This window comes from Microcebus murinus, chromosome 1 (genome assembly GCF_040939455.1).
Source record: "Microcebus murinus isolate Inina chromosome 1, M.murinus_Inina_mat1.0, whole genome shotgun sequence".
Taxonomy (NCBI): Eukaryota; Metazoa; Chordata; class Mammalia; order Primates; family Cheirogaleidae; genus Microcebus; species Microcebus murinus.
Window position 1 is genome coordinate 69,299,077 of NC_134104.1, and position 19,454 is coordinate 69,318,530.

General features: G+C 45.9%; 1 protein-coding gene across 1 annotated transcript; it reads left to right on the top strand.

Moving 5' to 3' along the window:
• The first annotated feature begins 10,684 nt into the window (after positions 1–10,684).
• On the top strand, positions 10,685–11,152 carry LOC105879799 (thymosin beta-10). The gene has a single exon (XM_012780303.3). It carries the CDS (start codon positions 10,784–10,786, stop codon positions 10,916–10,918), a length of 135 nt encoding a protein of 44 aa, XP_012635757.1. The 5' UTR covers positions 10,685–10,783; the 3' UTR covers positions 10,919–11,152.
• Positions 11,153–19,454: the final 8,302 nt, after the last annotated feature.

The window sequence follows — 19,454 nt, forward strand, 5'->3', positions numbered from 1 at the left end:
TTTGCTTCCTTCTGAGGTTCTTAAAAGTCTGTAACATTATTCTAAATACAGCCTCGATTTTGCACCCCTCCTTCCATCTTTGTGCGTGTCCTCCTAAAATCAGCACTCCTCAGCAGAAATGCTGTTTTCTTTGGATGGCTCTTTTTCTTCTCCTCTCTTTCTTCCTCATTAGGATCATTTGCAATTTTAGGTTCTGAATTTTATTTTTAGAGCCATCCTTTTTTTAGCTATACTCCCTTTCAGAGGTTCTCACTATGAGATCATCTATTTAGAATTTTTTAAAATCTGCTTTCCGTAAGTCTGTAAGTCTGAAGATGCACAACCTGCTTTCATGGGATGATGGGCACTCTCTCCTGGGCTCTTGTTATTTTCACATCACAAATAGTTCTTTGCTGGTCCCCTTGCTGTTTCCTGTTCCTTTCAAATGGTGAAATTTTTAATCAGGCCACTTAAGACTTTACTAACTGTTCTGATTTTTAGAGAAATGTGAGGCTTTCAGACTTCCACAAAATGTATATATTTTTTAAAGTGTTAACATTTGTCATTGTATTTTGCCTCTTTGCTAGTTTTCCAAAGATGTCTGCAACAATATCTCCCATCTAATCTTATCTTATTTCTATGTGACGTTGACATTTCTCCGCTCAAATGGTGTAATCTACGCTTCCACCTCTTAAGGTGGGCAGGCTTGGGACTACGGCAGAGGAACGCTAGGCGACTTCCAAGGCCACCTAGTTCTCTCTGGGGATGCTCATTCTTGGAACCCAGTAACCATGTTGTGAGGAAGACCCAACGAGGTCATACAAGAAACCACATGAAGAAGCCACATGTGGGTGTTGTAGATGACAGCTCAAGTGAGCTCCCAGCCAATAGCCAGCAATGACAGCCAGCCATATGTGTGAAGGATGCCCCCAGATGATGCCAGCCCCCAGCCACACCAAGACTTCATGGCTTTCCAGCTGAAGTCCCAGACATAGAGCAAAGACAAACCATTTCTTCTTTGCCCTGTCTGAATTCCTGACCAGCAGAAACCGTGAAAGAGAATACCATGATTGTTGGTTTTTTAAACCACTGAGTTTTGGGGAATGATTTGTAAAGCAGCAATGAAGAACTCATGCAATAATTAAAAGCCCATTAACAAAGAAACAGAAATTAAGACTAATTAAGAATACATCATCTATACCCGGCTTCTGATTGATCAGTCCTGGATTTACTCCCATACCAAAGTTCTATGCCTGCAATTTAGATCCAGTTCCACCAGGTGGAAGTGAAGCCATGGTAGCATTCATCTCCAGTCATCAGGCACAGTTGGGACTCCCTTTCCCAAGCCATTTAATCTTGGTTATAAAAGCAATTAGATTATGCCTGCTTAGTATACTGTGTGAATTTTTAAAAGAGCAAAATTAAAACATCTCTCACATATGTCTCTAGCTGATTAACATAACACAATTGTAGCTAATTTCAGACCCCCTGCTGGAAAATGTTCCCTCCTACTCCAATTTATTGAGATCATTTAGTTGCAATGAACAGAATCCACTCAAGCTGACATAAGCAAAAGAAAATTGATTAGAAATAGAGGGATCTGGTGGATCCCAAAGACAGGAAGTGAGGTCAGGCTTCATAGGAATTAATGCCAGAAACTGTAAGAGCCAAGCTAGCTTGTTTCTCCAAATCTCTTTCTCTCTAGAGCTATATTGTCTTTTACTTTTAAGTCTCTAGGGCATAAGCCTCATTTCCTCATTCTCCTCTCATTCTCTCCTCTCTCTCTCTCTCTCTCTCTCTCTCTCTCTTTCTCTCTCTCTCTCTCTCTCTCTCTCTCTCTCTCTCTCTCTCTCTCTCTCTCTCTCTCTCTCTCTCTCTCTCCCCTCCAGAGAACAGTTTAGCATGTGGTTAAGGGCAGTCTCTGGAGCCAAGATGCTTAGATTCAATTACCAAATACCAGCTTCACCACTTAGTTATTTATGACCTTGCACAAGTTCCTTAAGCTTCTGTTCTTCAGTTTCCTCATTTGTAAACTGAGAATAATATAATAAGTATTTACCTCAAAGGATGGTTGTGAGATTGAGTCAATAGATGCAAAGTTCTTTGAACAGCACCTGGTACATTCCAGTATTTGCTTTCATTATTATCTTTCTTTGCTCACTTAACCACACCCAAATAAGCGTGCCCTGATACTAGCTTTATATCTCAGTCCATTTGTGCTGCTATAACAAAATATCTTAGACTGTGTAATTTATAAATAATAGAGATGTGTTTAAATCTGGAGGCTGGGAAGTTCAAGCCAAGACACTGGCAGATTCAGCATCTGGCAAGGGCTCACTCTCTGCCTCCAACGAGTAGAAGGCAGAAAAGGGTATTAACACTGTGTTCTCACATGGCAGAAGAGATGGAAGGGCAAAAAGGGATTGGGCAATCCCTCAACCTCTTTTACAAGTGCTCTAATCCTGCTCAGGAGGGTGGAGCACTCATGACTCAATCACTTCCCAAAAGGTCTCACCTCTTAATACTATCATGCTGAGAATTATGTTTCAGCATTTGGATTTTGGAGGTACCCCCACATTCAAGCCATAGCAATATCCAACTCATAGTTCAAGTGTGCAGCAGGAACATGTGAAGTTCCTGAAACCCAATTTCACATTCCTAGGACAGAGCAGCTGATTGGACCAGCTGGAGCCACATGCCTCCTCATGATCCAATCAGCTGTGGCAGAAAGTGAAAGAGCAATGAGAGGACTCAATAGAGGGCTGGATTATCTGAGGAGGGGACTTGGTGGGTTCTCAGAAGCAGGCTTGCGTGCCAGTACTCCCAGATATGTCACCACCAGCATTTCACATCTGACAGCTCTGCTACTTTGGGCCTCAGCTTTAGCTCCCTGCTAAGCAGAGATTGTTCATATTATTGACTGACTCAAACGGCACAAGGAGGGTGGCTTTCTTTGGCCAACAAGCACTCCTCTCTCTCCACATACCCAGCTCTCCTCCTTCTGTCTGGCACCGAGGGCTCTATTCCTCGAGATGCAAAACATATGTATCTCTTCGTACTAGAAGATGATTTTTACAAATCCTCACCTAGATATTCCTCCCAGAAGTTAGGGAATTTTCCCTCTAACAGACAGGACAAAAGAAAGAATCATTTCAGATTCTTACCATTTGGTATCGTGGATTTAAACTACTCATTTTAACACGGCGGCTGTTAACATGTTGAGGCTCCTACTGGTAACGGAAACTTTGAGAAACAATACTTAAAGATCTCACCACAGAGAAAAAGAAAAGTAATCAGAATGTTGAACAGAAAGGTAATTGAGTTATCAAAAGGATAGTGAGTTTAATCTGTTACAGAATTAGTTAAAAAAAAAAAAAAAGGATAGTGAGGATTAAGGAAATATTGCTCCTTTCGTTTCTATATGTTATTCCAATCTGTTAGATTTGGCCATTTAGGGTAAAAAGCTCTGAAAGAACATATTTCAAACCCTATTCTTCAGAAATACTTGAACGTCAGGGACAAATCGATAGCTCTTTAAATCAGGGAGCAGAGCTAATTAGTGGTCTTCCCTGCGGGAGGAGAAGCTACATCTGCCCACTCGGCAGTATTAGGCCAGACTCCAAAGTGGCATGAGCTGACCTTTTCCTTGGGCATTTTGTTCTTTTATTGGTGATTATTTCTGTAAAGTGTCAGAAACCTTAGTTACAATAGCCAATATTCTTGGTGTTTTAGGGTGTCGCCATTAGACTTCCTTTCTGAGCGTCTGAGCTAGGCTATTAAGCTTTGTGTATCTTAAGAGGATCATTTCAGAGAAAACAAGAGGTTATTTTAGGGGGAAATGACCCATGGTTGAGCATTACCTCTGTTAAGCAATAGACAAGAAAGGAGTTATAATGTTCTCATAAGCTTTAAATGAGAAGATTGCTTACAATTTATGGCCCATATTTCCTACATCCAATGCCCTCATTTCCTTTCCTCTGATTCATCCTTTAATGAATTGATTGCTTCCCCTATTTTTCCTCAAGGAAATTGCTCTCTATGCAAGGTTATCAGATTTACTTGCAGTTTGAGTCAAAGAAGCAACCTCTTTCACTCCATCCACTTCAACCAGACGTAGACTGGACTGTCTAAATCTAATCAAATAGAAGGTTAAGAGAAAACAAGACAAGTGTGGCCTGTTATTAAATTACTGCTAAATACTTAATAAACTGTAGGTGTCAGAAACAATACATATAAATGTTCCAAGGCATGTGGAGACAATTAACACAATTTACTCTAATAATAATTATAGGTTCACTTATGCTCAATTCAGAAGCCCACAAAAAGCTTTATATTTTTGATGAACTTGGCAAAGCTCCTGGCCAGCTCTTCCAAAGAGGCCACTCAACTTCTCTTTAGCCCATCACTCTATTTAAATTTTTCGCATAGCACTTACCACATTGATATTTTTATAATTCTTGTTTTTAGTTTTTTTAAACTTATTTATTGTTTACATTCTCTACTAGAATGTAGGGAGAGCAGAGCCCTTTTCTGTCTCTCACCACTGCATTCTCAATGTCTAGAACAAAGCCTAGTATACTGTAGGCACTCAATAAGTACTTGTTGCATTAATAAAGCCCTGAGTGTGTGGGCCTGCCAGCCTCACCACCAGTCCCTAAAGAATATATCATCTGCCTTCCTGGAAGCTCCTTAGTGGAACCTGTTGAGGCTCCATAATCCACATCTTGGGCTGCTGTATCAGCTGTAGCTGCAGCTGTGGCTCCAGCTGCCAGTGGTGAAGGTAGCCAGCTAGGTGATCAGTTTGCTGGGCAAAAGAGAAGGTAACCTCTGAGAGACATTTCATAAGACAATGTCATTTTCAAAAGCCATTTTTTCCCCTTTGAGTAAACCCTGAAAGAGTCGAGTTTAGCCATAGACTCATTTTCTGATTAGAAACCAGTCAGGCATCTAGGGTACAAATCCACATAGCAGCCCAGGAGGCGCCCTGGACTCCAGGGAGCAGCCAGGAACCAGGCCTAGTATGTGGTGAGCATTTAGAGCTACAATTTCAACAGCAGAGTGTACAAAACCCAACAAGATCTCCCCTAAACCTCCATATTCCTGACATCCAGTCTTGAGCTCTTAGTCATTTTAGTTATCTCTGACTTCTTCTATTATACTTGCATGTAAGTCCTCTGCAGAAGCCCTCTCACTTCAGCCATTGTACCGCACCTCGCAAGTACTTAAAAGTTCCTGTTGCAGCTCAGTTGCTTGTTTACGTTTATTGCCATTCATAGAATATTAGTTTCTTGGAGTCTGAGACCATGTCTTATCATTTGTTTTTCCCTCCCACAGCATGGTGACTTTCATGTGGTAGGAATTAAAAATATATATTATCTGTCTGACCTTATGTCTTCCTAAGCAACTATGCTCATCTAGAGAACGACAAGAGATCATATGTAAATATAAAATACAAGGGAGCTATTTGGGGGACAGTAAAGCAGTATGTGTAATAAAGTAAATAAGTATGTGTAATAAAGTTCCAAATTTATGTACAACTACTCAGAGGTGAAAAGAAAATGTGGAGGTTTTTCCATGACTGATCTAGTCTACCTGCTGAGTCCTTTCCCTGCTGTGGAAAGGGAGGGAAGATGAGGGGAACTTTATTACCCAAGTACTTGGGTCCCTATTTCCTGGTTGTTCAGCTCCCACATCAAAGGCCAAGTCTGAGGGCTTCAACTCATGATTTCTTCCACAGTGTAGAAGATCTCTGCTTTCCTCATGGTGGCCAGGCCATGAGGGCCACCGCCCCTGATAAAGGGCATAACACAAGATGAAGAGGTGGGGAGCCTCCCTGTCCTGCTCCAGTGGGCACTGAGAGAAGGAAAAGAGCTAAAAATAGGGGAAGGAAATCATCAGGCCTGAGTTTTATAAATCCCCCTCCCCTCAATTTGAAATACAGGAGGAGGGTGGGGAAGTTAGATAGCTTTGGGGGACAGCCAAAGGCAAAGATTTTCTACACGCCTTCCATTTCATGGTGGCGCTCTGAGAGGAGGTGGTCAGCTTGTAAGGCCCCATCATAAGAGGAGGTGGCACATTCACGTGAGGTCGTAAGGCCGGTAGAGGCCTGTGAGCCAGGGTGCTCCCTCCAGGCTCTCGAACTGTGGAAGGGCCCGTAGGTTCTCATATGCCCCTTGGGAGGTAGAGATGGTTGTTGGGCACATGCCAGTGTGCTTGACATGGGGACTCCATGGTGGTGATAGAGTAGCCTTAGGGTGGAGGGGAGAAGTGGTGAGACTCAGAGGATGTGAGCCAGCCAGGCGGTGCCCTAGGCCCTGACTGAACCATAAAGTCTACTGCAGAAACCAGAAACCAGTCCAATACCTGGCCTGCAACAGGACCCGCTAAGACCCAGAGGCTGGCACAGCACAAGCAAGAGCGCCCAGACTACTCCCCACACCTCTGCTGCCATCGTGGGGTGGAGTAGGGGGAGGGGGAAGAAATGAAGACTTCTGAGCATGTAGCCCCACGAGCCTCTCAGAACCAGAACAGACTGAGCTGCTGTCAATTGCCAAGTTCCCCTCATCTTCCCTCCCTTTCCACAGCAGGAGAGGACACAGCAGGTAGACTAGGTCAGTCATGGAAAAACCTCCACATTTTCTTTTCACCTCTGAGTAGTTGTGCATAAATTTGGAACTTTATTACACATACTTATCAAGTATTTGCTCTCTTTTTATCTGAAGCTTCCTTAAAATATGGTCTAGTGTTATGACTACCAGCAACACCAAAAAATTGGGATGTCTTCAGAACTCTTAAAAATTGATATCTAGCAAATGGATGTGGTTCTAAGATAACACCAAGTTTAAAAGAGTACTGCAGTCTGTGTCATTACATTAAGAACACAGGACATCTCCGTTTGGCTTGTGCAAAGCCACAATAAGGGTCCCCATGTGTACTGTGCTAAGTCCCCTCAGGTTGTCTTCCAGCCTCTTACTCTCCCCTGTGGATTGCAGCAAGATGGGTTCTTGAGAGGAAAGGAAGGCAAGGTGGCATGGAAAGCCAAGTTGATAAATATTCTTATTTGTCACTACACAGTCCTCTGTCATTTTCATCCTGTTGATTTTGTGCTTTGCCATATGTGTCACTATGTCTAAGGAAATGACTGTACTGTGAACAATCTTGCAATCGAGTACTCATAGCTCAGTAAAAGGCTTCAGGTAAACCTCCTCTACCCCCAGTCTGTCCTCCGATCCCCATTTTTCTACCGCTGTGTGTGGTACAAGGGGATGGGCCCTGTCGGCAGCTCTCCAGCCATTGTCATCGGTGTCCCCTCTAACTGTGAGATCTGGAAGGCCCAGTCTCTGCAACATATCCATCCTTAATCTAGTTCCCCCTATGTTTGATGAATTAGTGAGTGCATGGAAGAATGTATGAATGAGTCTAGGCAGAGAGGTAGCCCATAGCTCTTAGAAGATAGCAAATCCCTGTGGGCTTGATTTGACTGGGGAAAGGTTCAGAGGTCTAGCAGTCTCCCATAGAAAAGATATGTTGGTCCCTGTCTTCTCCTAGCTTAAGAAACAGGTCTGGAGCAGCCCTAGAGGGTCCTGGGGTAGCCTGGGATCCTGTATGACTATGAGAGATCCAGGGTAGCCCAGAATTACTCCTAATTAAGAGAAGTCCCAAGAATCTGTGGTAGTTCTGGAGCAAAGCAAGTGGCTTCAAAGCACACTCAGCTTCCACTTACCTGATGAAAACCTCAGAGGATTGTGGGACTGAAGGAGAGTTGGGGTTGAGGGAAGATCCTTCATGCCTACAACAGTCCTTTTGATGAGGGAGACTAGGGTAGGTGGGGATTCCTGGAGGGAAAGGGGTCCCCTGTGAGCAAAGCAGAGAGGTGAGAAATGGAGAGGGTAAAAACACAGAAACTAAGAACCTGAAGGCCTCAGATCTCTAACACTACTCTCCTCCTTTTTTTGTTTTTACAAGAAAACTCAGTCCTTGAGTAGTTCAGGGCCACACAATCCAACAGCCCAGAAATGCAGAGGCAGGTCTGGGTGAAGGCCAGGACCACTGGCTCCTGGTGTAGTGCTCCATGAGGCTTGTGCAGCACCTCTGGACCCCCAAGAAGAGACAGTGTGACCGGGCAGGTTGAGGATGTAGCCAAAGTAAAGAAGAAGGACGAGAAGGATGAAGAGGTCAGGAAATCCATGCGACTTTGCCCAGTAATGGTAGGTACCATCCCGTGAACCACGCAAAATCCTCTCAAAGGTCCTGTTTAGGAGGAATTGACAAACCACTGAGCCCGTCTTGACTAGAAGGGAATTATTGATGAGAAAATGTAATTGAGGCCAATGCCTTCCCCCATACAACCCCAGAGCAGCCATGAAAAATATCAAGTGTAGTTCTTCTGAGATGTCAGCTGAATTCCTTGAGCCTCCTTTACCCTTGCCACCCCCCCACCCCCCTAACCAAGAAACCAAAATCTCCTCAACACAACTGCAAGGGCAGGGTAAACGTGTTGTTAATGAAGGATATGTTCATTATGGGTTTAGACTGTACTGTTTTGGAGGGGACAAACATGTTTTTCTTGGGGAGATGTGGTTTCTTCAATCAGCCAACCAATCAAAGGAAGTGCTAGGCATGCTATGGCACCTCGCACAAGAGGCCCCTGTTGTCTGGGACCATGGGGCCTGTGAGACAGGATGGCACGGACATCTATGCTCGTTCCATGCCACCTGGGTGTTACTGGGCTCTTCATGACTCAAGAAAGATCCAGGAAGAGCTCTTTGTGAGTTTTTGGACTCGAAGATTAAAGATTGCACCGACAAATCTGAGAGCAAGTGAGTCAGGCTGGGAGGGCATGGACATGCTCTCAGAGGATGCTCATTGCAGCACTGTTATTGGTAGCAGGGAAGTTGCAAGTCACCCAGAGTGTCTCAGGAGGAGAGTGGAGGGGAAAGCAGGCTAGAAGGGCACACAGCAACATGGATGGAACTTAAAGGCATAGTGCTGGGTGGAATAAGGGAAAAACAGAATATACTATAGGATACAACACCATTTATATAAAATAAAAACATCAGCTGGGTGCAGTGGCTCACACCTACAATCTCAGCACTTTGGGAGGCCAAGACAGGAGGATTGCTTGAGGCCAGGAGCTTGAGACCAGCCCAGGCAATACAGCAAGACCCAGTCTCTACAAAAAATTTAAAAAATTAGCCAGGCATGGTGGTATGTGCCTGTAGTACCAGCAACTCAGGAGGCTGAGGCAGGAGGATTGCTTAAACCTAGGAGTTTGAGGCTGTCGTGAGTTATAATTATGCCACTGCACTCCATCCTGGGTGACAGAATGAAACCCTGATTCTTAAAAAAAAATCACATGAAAGAAAAATCCCACGAAAGTATGACCATGTAGTTTGCACAAAATACACAAAAAGATACACATGAAATCCATGACTATCTATAGGGGGAAGGAGAATAGGAAGGGTGTGTGGAAGAAAAAGCAAATGAATAATGAACACAAAAGCAGGCCCTGCACAGAACAGAGAGGAGAGTGTGCCTCTGCACTTGAGGTCCAAAAACAGGAGTGGGGGTGGCATCTAAGTGGGCCCTCATGAAGATCTAAGTCTGTCTTTGTGAGATTCAGGAACAAGCCCAAATAGGCTGGTGCTCTAGGTTCTGTTCCTATTCTCTGAAATCACTGTATCCGTCAGGAAAGAAATCTGCACGTGCGATGTATCATTTTATGGATGCTGAAGGGCCAGCGGCTCTGAGGAAGAGGAGCCTCTTCTACTTAGTTACCTCTCGGATGCCATGCCTGTCTGGGGGGCTTCGGCTCAGAATTCCAAGTGTTTTGGGGGGTGTAGCAAGGTGGCCCAAAACAATATAGCAGCAGTAGAAAGAAGTGCTACTATCCGTAAGAGAGGACACTTGTACAGGACACTGATGGAACTTCTCATTATCTTAGAAGCAAATGTTACCCTCTGAGAAGTAAGCCAGTAGTCCCCAGCAAACTCTTGGGATATGTACTATTATCAATTTGCAGATAAATAAACTGAGGCTTAGAAAGGTTAGGCAGTTTGCCCAAGGTCACACAGCCACTAAGTGGCAGGGGCAGGGTGTAAATCTAGGTGTGTGTGGCTCCAAACCTAAGCTCTTAGCTGCATTTGATAATGTATCCAGAATGGTTCCACACACACACACACACACACACACACACACACGTATGTTACAAAAGGTACATGTTGGGAAATGAATCCCTACTCCTTTTTTTTGAGACAGAGTCTTACTCTGTTGCCCGGGCTAGAGTGCCATGATGTCAGCCTAGCTCACAGCAACCTCAAACTCCTGGGCTCTAGCGATCCTTCTGCCTCAACTCCTGAGTAGCTGGAACTACTGGCATGTACCACCATGCCCAGATAATTTTTTCTATATATATTTTTAGTTGTCCAGCTAATTTTTTTCTATATATATATATTTTAAAGACAGGGTATCGCTCTGGCTCAGGCTGGTCTCGAACTCCTGAGCTCAAACAATCCTCCTGCCTTGGCCTCTCAGACTGCTGTAATTCCTACTCTTGGAGCTTTCTTTCCAGGCTCTTGAGGGCACCACGAGAGGGCTTTCTCAGGAACGAACAAGGATAGTTGGGATGGAGGCAGAATTCATCATGTGAAACCAACTAAAAATAACAAGGGGGCAGCCTCGGGGCTGCCGGGAGCGCCCGGGCGCGACTGCCATGTGGAGAGGCGTCGGCCGAGCGCGGAGCGGGACGCTTGCTCCAGCCCCGGGCCGACCGCCTCGGCTTGCCCACTAGGACTGTTTTAAGAAAATGGCAGACAAACCGGACATGGGAGAAATCGCCAGCTTCGATAAGGCCAAGCTGAAGAAGACGGAGACGCAGGAGAAGAACACCCTGCCGACCAAAGAGACCATTGAGCAGGAGAAGCGGAGTGAAATTTCCTAAGAGCTTGGAGGATTCCCTATCCCCGTCATCTTCGAGACCCCAGTCGTGATGTGGAGGAAGAGCCACCTGCAAGATGGACACGAGCCACAAGCTGCACTGTGAACCCGGGCACTCCGCGCCTGTTCCACCGGCCCGTGGGTCTTTGAGGGGACCCCTAATCGGACTGCCAAATTCTCCGGTTTGCCCTGGGATATTATAGAAAATTGTTTGTATGATTAATAAAAATAAAACACACCTCGTGGCAAAAAAAAAAAATAAAAAATAACAAGGGGGAGACAGACAGGAGGAAGAGTGGGGTGGAGCAAATGGGGGCCGATTCTCAGCGTGTAACAGGGCTTTGGAAGCAGCAACTGGAGACAGATTTGGAGAGGTGCTTTGCAGCAGCCATGTCCTTGGCTGCAATTCCATCTGAGGCCGAAAGAGAAGAAAACAATGAATGTCATCTGAGAAGTTCTGGTGCACTAAGTTACCCAAAGCACTTCTCATGGCAAATGGCAATGGTAGAAGAGGGAGTAGAATTCAGGGTCTGAAAGGACACATAGAGGTCACCTCAGCCGATTTCTCAGTGGGCAATGGAGAGGACAGGGACTTGCACCAGGCCATACAAGCCTCCGGCTCCCAGGCCAGCGCTGGCTCCCCTGTGCCACACATACCACTGTCCTCCTTCAGCCAGCCTGGTGGGACAACGCCCTCTGGCCCACCCAGCAGACGCTGCTCTTTCCTCTTCTGCCGCTCACAGCAGCATTTTCGTTCTTTCCAGGAGATATTGCTTTTTGGGAGAAGCTGAGAGGCAGGGAGGCCAAGGGATGCCTCTCAGGATTGGAGGGCAAGTGCTCGGCGAGGGGGGGAGGGGATTCTGGACAGAAGTTTGGCCACAGCTGACCTCCCTCCACTCACCTTCTTGTCCAGCTTATTCCTTCCATAGCCTTCCCCAACTTCTAAATCCTCCCATTCTTTCATTCTAAACTTGAGGTGGAGGCTGTGGCCTTAATTTTTTAAATTCTGGTCAGTTTGTTCTTCAGAGAGAGACCTGGGCCCTGATGCCACCACAGCGGGGCCTCCCTCAGCAGAAGAACCAGAGCCTGTCCCAACGGATTTTCTTTCTTTCCACCAAAGCAACAGAACATGGAGAATCCTGTCTCCTTGAGGGACTTAATTACTGACGTTAGTTACTCTCCTCTTCAGTACCGGCATCTTTGCCTCACTGCTTCTAAGAAGAGGGACAAAGAATTTACATTCCTATCCAGGCTGGGTAGGAGACGTTCCCCCCAGACACACAGAGACGGGTAAGATAAGTGACCCCGAACACAGCTACCATTCACTAGCTGGTCCCTGAAGCCCCCCATCAGAGTTTTCTCTTTAGCTTTGGAGGTTATGGGCAGTTAAAATTCAGATATTCCTGGAAAGGATGATAGCTAGGACCAACCATTTGCAACTTAGTATAATTTATTGTCAGATCACACTCCAAAAGCATTTTTTAGAGGGAGAGGGAGAAAAGCAGATGACTGAGGAAGGGGAGAAGCTGGAGGGAGAGAAGGGTCCACACGTTGGAGGGAAGGGAAGAGCCCAGGGAGCGGCTGGGGGGCCCGGCCTGCCTCACCATTGGCCTAGAGCACAGACCTCAGTGTGCGTCCAGAATGGGCGGCACCAGCAGTACCTGAGATCCGTTACACACGCAGGTTCTGGGCCCTATCACACACCTGCTAAATCAGACATTTTGGAGACAAGGCCCAGCAATCTCTGCTAGAACAAGCCCTGCAGGTGCCTGATGCTTGGTCACGCCCGAGAACCGCTGGCTTGCAGCCTGTCCTGTGCACGGGACCCTCCCTCGCCCCACCGCTCATCAAGCTCCCTTCTCTGATCTGCGTACTCTCCTGGGTTCTGCACGAGAAACCTCTGCAAGAGGGAGGCAGGAGAAACCACCACAGGGTGCGGCTAGGAGAGTGTTTGGCAAACTGTAAAGCTCTGTAGCCATAGGAGGTGGGATGGTGATGAGAACAGGGCTGCCTTTGTCTAGAAGGAGAAAGGGCTTGGGGCGGAGCTGCTGCTGAAGTTTGGCAAGTGAGAATGAGTGATCATCTGAAGGAAGTTCCCCAGGGCAGCCATCTGGAATCCGAGAACTCAGGTGGGAAGTGTATTATGTGAGGATGTGGAAATACAGAGACAGAAGCCTGCCGAAGAGGGCCCAAGCCCTGACTGGGACCCCATAGGTGTGGGTTCTGAGCTGGGAGGTACCGCTGGGTGGGTGAGCTTACCTCCTCCCTCCCTCAGCATCTCCTCTCTTTGGGTGCTCAACGTGCATCTCTTAGGCAGTTCATTTCCTGGTTAATATCCCGCCAACTCCAAACCCTCATGTCCTGCCCAGGGAACCCTGGTGGCAGAGGCCAGGAGAAGGAGGTCCAGGGAATCTGATGGTGAAGACTGAAGTAGTGCATTGCAAGCTGGACATTTCCTTAAAATCCCCTTCCCTAATCTACTTTTCTTACTAGCACTTGTCAACATCTGAAATAGTATATTGTTGTTGTTGTTGTCTCCTTCCACTAGAACGTGAGCTCCATGAAGGCATTATTCACTGCAGTATTTACTGCTCCATCCCCAAAGGCCCAGGACAGTGCTGGCACCTAGTAAGCAGCCAATAAATATTTTTTGAAAAAAATGAATGAATCTTAAATTCATTCCAATCTTAAACTTTGCTCCATGATCTATAAATATTTATGTTAGTATAAAACAAATTTTTCTCATAATAGTTGTGAAAAATCAATGCCTCGTGGGGCTCCGGATGCCTGCACACACCACAGCTCCAAGCTCCACCGCAGAGCAAAGCTTCGCTAGGATGAGAGGGTTGGGCCTCTTTGTGAAGGGTAAGTCAGTTCACAAAGGTTCATATCTTGGTGCCTCAGCCAGTTTGGTGTTTCTGGGAGGTGGAAGTACAGGAAAGTTATATCCAAGTGTCAAGACAATGTCAGCAAACTTGTCTACTCAGTGGCCAATTAGATTACCAAAATCTCCATTTGAATCTGAACTTCAATGAAATCTTGATGAACAAGATATTCAAGGAACAGTCTTTGCAAGACCTTGACCTCAGGAACAGAGTCTTAGTCCCTTTGTCTTCCTAGTACTGGGCACAGCATGAACTTAGAAGCATTAGTTCTAAGTTTAGAAGCATGCTAAATGAATGCTTGATGAATGAAAAACATTCATTTCAATCGATTTTTCTGGATATTAAATTATATTTCAGGCCTTGTGGGTAAAAATCATCCTAAGATATATTCAGTAACATTTTTACATTAGCAAGTAAAGAGTAGTGCATCTTCCTGTGGGAATACAGGATCTTGGAAATGGTCATAAGCAAGTACCCCGACCATCCCTGACCATGAATCATTGTGGGAGGCTGAGGGTAGGATGCAGAAGGGGTATGCGATTGAATTTGTTTTAACCCCAAGAAATCATGGGGCACTAAAACAATTCCTGGGTACCTTTTTCCCATAACCTAATTTGACAAATGAAGAAACCAAGGCCCAGAGAACCTATTTATGCAGGCACTGCATGCTTTACATGTATTACCACAAGTAATTCTCACAACAGAGTAATGAAATAGATTTTTGTGCTAAGCCTCCTTAGGTTGTTTGTGACAGAAACCCAACTCAAACAAGCTTAAGAAAAAAGGGAATTATTGGTGTATATGAATGAAAATACCACAAGTTATCTAGCTTCAGGCTAGACTGGCTCTATGTGCTCAAGCAATGCTAAAAGCCTCTCACCTTTCATTTCCTCTGCGTTAGTTTCACACTGTAGTGTGTTCTTTCCATGTGACAGGCAAGATGACCTCCAGTAGCTCTGACTCCCACGAGCCTCACATCTTATAATTTTAGAAGGAGAGAGCCCTGTTCCAATGAAATGACCACATCAGCTCTCCTTAATAACCTTGTTTGAGCTTCTTTGGGCCACATGAGCATGGCTGTACCAATCATTGTGTCTAGGAGAACAGAGTATTTTGATGAGCCACTCCATATGGTGGAGAAGTTATTTTATCAGTGAAATGAAAGAGGGCAATTCCTAATCCCATTTTACATAGGATGAAACTAAGAGAACTCAAGTACTGCACTATAATCACCCAAGACCACACGGCTGTTAAGGGCAAAGCTGGGACACAAATTCAAACTATTTATCTCCAAAGCCTATTTTTTAATTTCTTCCTGGTTTTCTTAGTTGTTGTTGTTGAGGGGAGAAGGAATAATTCACATATCCTAAAATTCACCATTCTAAAGTGTACAATTCAGGGAAAAGCCTGTTTTAATCACCAGGCCAGGTGTTCTCAACTTTGGTGTGATCAGTGCTCACTTGTGAAGTAGGTGGTAAACAATTTGCTGCTATTAATAATTGAATTATACAAGTTATTAAATGATTTACTTAAAAAATAGAAATCAGAATTAATAAAAGATTACCCCACTAATAATGTCATCCCCATTTCATTATACTCTGATGTACTCTCTAAGGTATAGCCAACACAACTCCTGCTTAAGAGGGTATTTCACCTATTTTGAGTGGTTCCAATGAGATAACAGTGGAACACATGCTACAGTTTACCATAGAGCTGTCCCCATTGCAAGACAGAGTGGGTAAGCACCTGGAGAAAGATACAGTGTGTTCTAGGAAAATTAACAGAAATGACAAAAAAGTTCAGCAACATTGCAGATTACAAAAAACATTAAATCAATAACATTTCTAGATTCCAAAGATGAAAACTAGAAGGAAATACTTGAAAAAAGATAGCTTATTCTCTGAAGAATCCAAAACATTAAGTATTTTCGAATTAACCTAAAATGACATACAAAATTTATTTTAAAAAATTATAAACCTCTAATAGAAAAATAACTTGAATAAATGGAGCTTCTGGCTGGGAAGATTCAACATGGTAAATGGTATATTCGAGGTGTAAAAGCTCATGCAATCTTGGGCTAGGTTAATACTCTGCTTTAGAAGAGGGAGGTGACACTCCTACTCTCCCCTGAGCTGCCAGAGCACAAGGAAGACCCAGACAAACTAGAACATGGTGGAGAGGGGTTAGCAAGGCTGGCAACAGGTCTGGAAATCAGGACACACAAGGAACTGAGCAGTTTGGATCTGAATGTTAGAGAACTGGGGGCATTTCCTCCAAGCGAGAGAAGATTTAGGGTGTTGAAGGGCTGTGGTATGGAAAAAGTACTAGACTTGCTCTGTGAAGCAACAGGAAGTAAAAATTACAAGAAAAGAGATTTTGCCTCAAACAAGGTAGCAACTTTCTGAAAGTCAGAATTGTCATTGATCTAAATTAAATGATGCAAGCAGGCAGAATAGATGATATTATTACTTCTAACAAAAAGATAAGAAAAGGTCCAGCAAGCAGAATCGACTCATCTGTAATCACCCAGGGAGGCACATGAGACTGTGGACACAGCCCACAGTGGCCCCTCTCCTCTCCCAGCAAGGAAGTCACAGGAAAGCTACCAGTGTCAAAGGATGACAAACAACTCTGAATATCCTGTGGAGAGGAGGGTCAGGCAAGGAACAGTGATTTCCTATGGGAAAGAAATGACTTCTAACAGGAAACAGGAATTTCTGACAGGAGACCAGGGATTGTTGACAGGAGAGCAGTGGTTTGTGACCGGAAAACAGGCATTTCTGACAGAAAATGTTGGCTTCTCATGGGATATTTGTGGATTTCTGACAAGAAAACAAGGGAATAGTGATTTTCCTCAGGATGGTGATTTCTAAAAGGAGAGTGTTTATTTCTGACAAGAAAACAGACTGTTGATAGGAGAGCATGAATTTCTGACAAAACATTAGTGTCTGCTTCATAGGAGAGTGGTGATTTCTGACAGGAGGTCTTTGACAGGAATAAGAGTCTCTGGAAGGACAAAAAGCAGCAGCACAGAACAAAGTGAAAAACAATAGAGAGGAATCAGATTCCCTCTGGGAAGAGCTCCTTGGATGTGTAGGGAGGTTCATCAATAACAACAAGCTGGATCAGTGGAGGCTCAAATTGGGCAAGGTCTTGGGTCCAATATGTCTTTGGCAGAGGGGGATTGAGTGGGTTGGAGGGACAGTATCTAGGTTTGCACACTATGTGTGAGCATAGGTGACTAGGAAATACATTCTCATCCAGAGGCTTGGAGAAAGGAGAGGGAAATCTGGCCCTTCTTCAATCCCCCAAACCCAGAAATAAAAAAGCCTTGGTTTTCACTCAGGAAATTCTAATGAAAGCTTCTGCCTTCTTAATTCATTGCACATTCTTGGCAAGGGGGACAAGACAGGAGAGAAAGGATCTCTCTAATGCTGTAGCCATGGCACTACCCAGGTACAAGATCCTAGCAGGCCTGGAGAGAGATCAGCATTGTAGTGGGGAAGAAATGAATTCAGGGAGGTGGGGATATCAATAAAGAGCCCCTGACAGAAATGGCAGCTGGCACAATCCTGATCAGCAGGAGAGGTGATTGTGACCACGCTCAGCGCCCACGCACCTGCGAGCTCCCAGGTGAGGCTGCGTCCCCGCCAGAAGCCCTCCCCGCGGGTGGCTCCGTTTGCTGTGAGCGAGAGCCCAGCAGCGCCCAGCTGAGGCGGGATGTGTCTCAGAGGGCAGAGAGCTTTCGCCGTCAGACTGAGCTCTCACTGACCCCGACCCCCCGGCACCACGTCTCCCACGTGACTGGATTCCTGCGGGCAGCGAGCGCTGGGAGAATGCTAATCGTGCAGATCCCCAGAACAGCTGCGGCGGCCGCGCCAGCCGCCAGACTGCGCTTCCGACCGGATGCGGGCTCAGCCCTGCAGGCGGGCGGCCAGGCGCGCAGCCTCGCAGAGAACCCCGCTGGCCAGGCCCAGCCTTCGCTCTCTCTGGGGGTCCCCACCACTGCCTTCCTACAGACCCAGGGAGCCTGCTCTTGTCTTTCCAGCTGCCACCACCTGTCCTCCCTCTTGGGGTTCCTCTCAATCCCGGACTGGATTCGGAGGGGGTCACAGAACTCCCCAGCTTCCTCCCGTCTTGATGCCCCTGACTGGTCCTCAAGCCATTTTATCGCTGCCATTGCCAACTGGGAAATAGACACCATGGTAATAAGAATTACAGAGGAGGAGCAAAGCTGAGATTTTTTTTTTCAATCTTAAAAAAAACTGCATTTCTGGGGAGAGTGGTGGTTTGCCTCCGGAGATGCTCACAGGGCTGGCCCGTCTCACTTTGAGAACCACGATAATAGACTTTCCCAGGCACAGCCCTCCCCTGGCTTCCCACCTGAGGAGGCAGGTGACGTGTCTAGTCCTCAGCTAGTCCTCAGCGGTGCTTCTTGTCCTTTCACTGCCAGGGCACTGCTCACCCACACACGCCAGGGAGAGCAGTGCTGTGAGCCGGCAGGCCGCTTACCGCCTCCAGGTCAGTCCCTTTCTGTGAAGACTTACTTGTTGCTTAACATCGCTAAACTTTAGTTACCTCATCTGTAAAATGGGGATAAAAATGCCTGCTTTGAGGCTGGGCATGGTGGCTCATGTGTGTAATTCTAGCACTTTGGGAGGCTGAGGCAGGAGGATTGCTTGGGCCAAGTAGTTGGAGGTTGCCCTGAACTATGATGACACCACTGTACTCTAGCCTGGGCAACAGAGCAAGATCCTGTCTCAAAAAAAAAACACAAAAAACAAAAAACAAAAAAAACCAGAAGGCTGCTTTGCATGGTTGTTGAGGTGATTAAATAAGATAATGTGTAAAGTATCTGGCACCCAGTAGGCTTCAGTAATTTGGTCGCCTTACTTCTCATCAAGGGAAAACAGTGTCCTTGAGAGCAGGTAAGAGCAGTCTGCACCTGCCAGGAAGGCACCCAGCTGGGCGGCATCGGAAATACCACAGGCCTTCACTGCTGTCAAGTGCACAGGCAGGTGGGGCTTCCTGCACAAAGGCACCCTGAAGGGAAGCCACACTGGCTGCTGGGTGTCTGTGCCAGGACCCAGCCACCCCACTGGGGAAAGAAAGAATGGCACATCTAAGGCAAGTGTTTGTAGTTTACCTCCTTCCCCACAGGTAGACCAAGCTCCCCTCCTCCCCTGCTTGTCATCAGAGGCCTTGGTGAAGGGCAGAACAGCTGCCACTGTAATGGGTTCCCCTTTTCTTGTGGGAGCTGCTTGAGTGGGGCTGGTATGCCTGCTTTTGCTCAGGCAGCCTTCCCTCCTTCCAGCAGGCCCCCCACTGGGACCATTTGCAGCGTCTCAAACTCACAGCCTTTCCCTTTACATCCAGGGCCCCCAAAGAGGCTCTCTTTAATACTATGGACAAACAGCCAAGTAGGGTTTTTTCTCCTCAGTAGGAAAAAACTAAAAGATGGCGATCAAGGCTAGCCATCCTGAGAAGCAAAGTAGCTCGGCAGCAGCCCTCATGGAAAGGGGCTTCCTGTGCAGGGCTGCCTTGATGTTGCCCTTTTCTGCCTCCATTTCTGTCTCACATGTTGCTAAGACACGAGACAGGATACATCTCCAAGAGTTGATCTGCATATTTCCCTTTCATTCTGCTCTCTCCCTG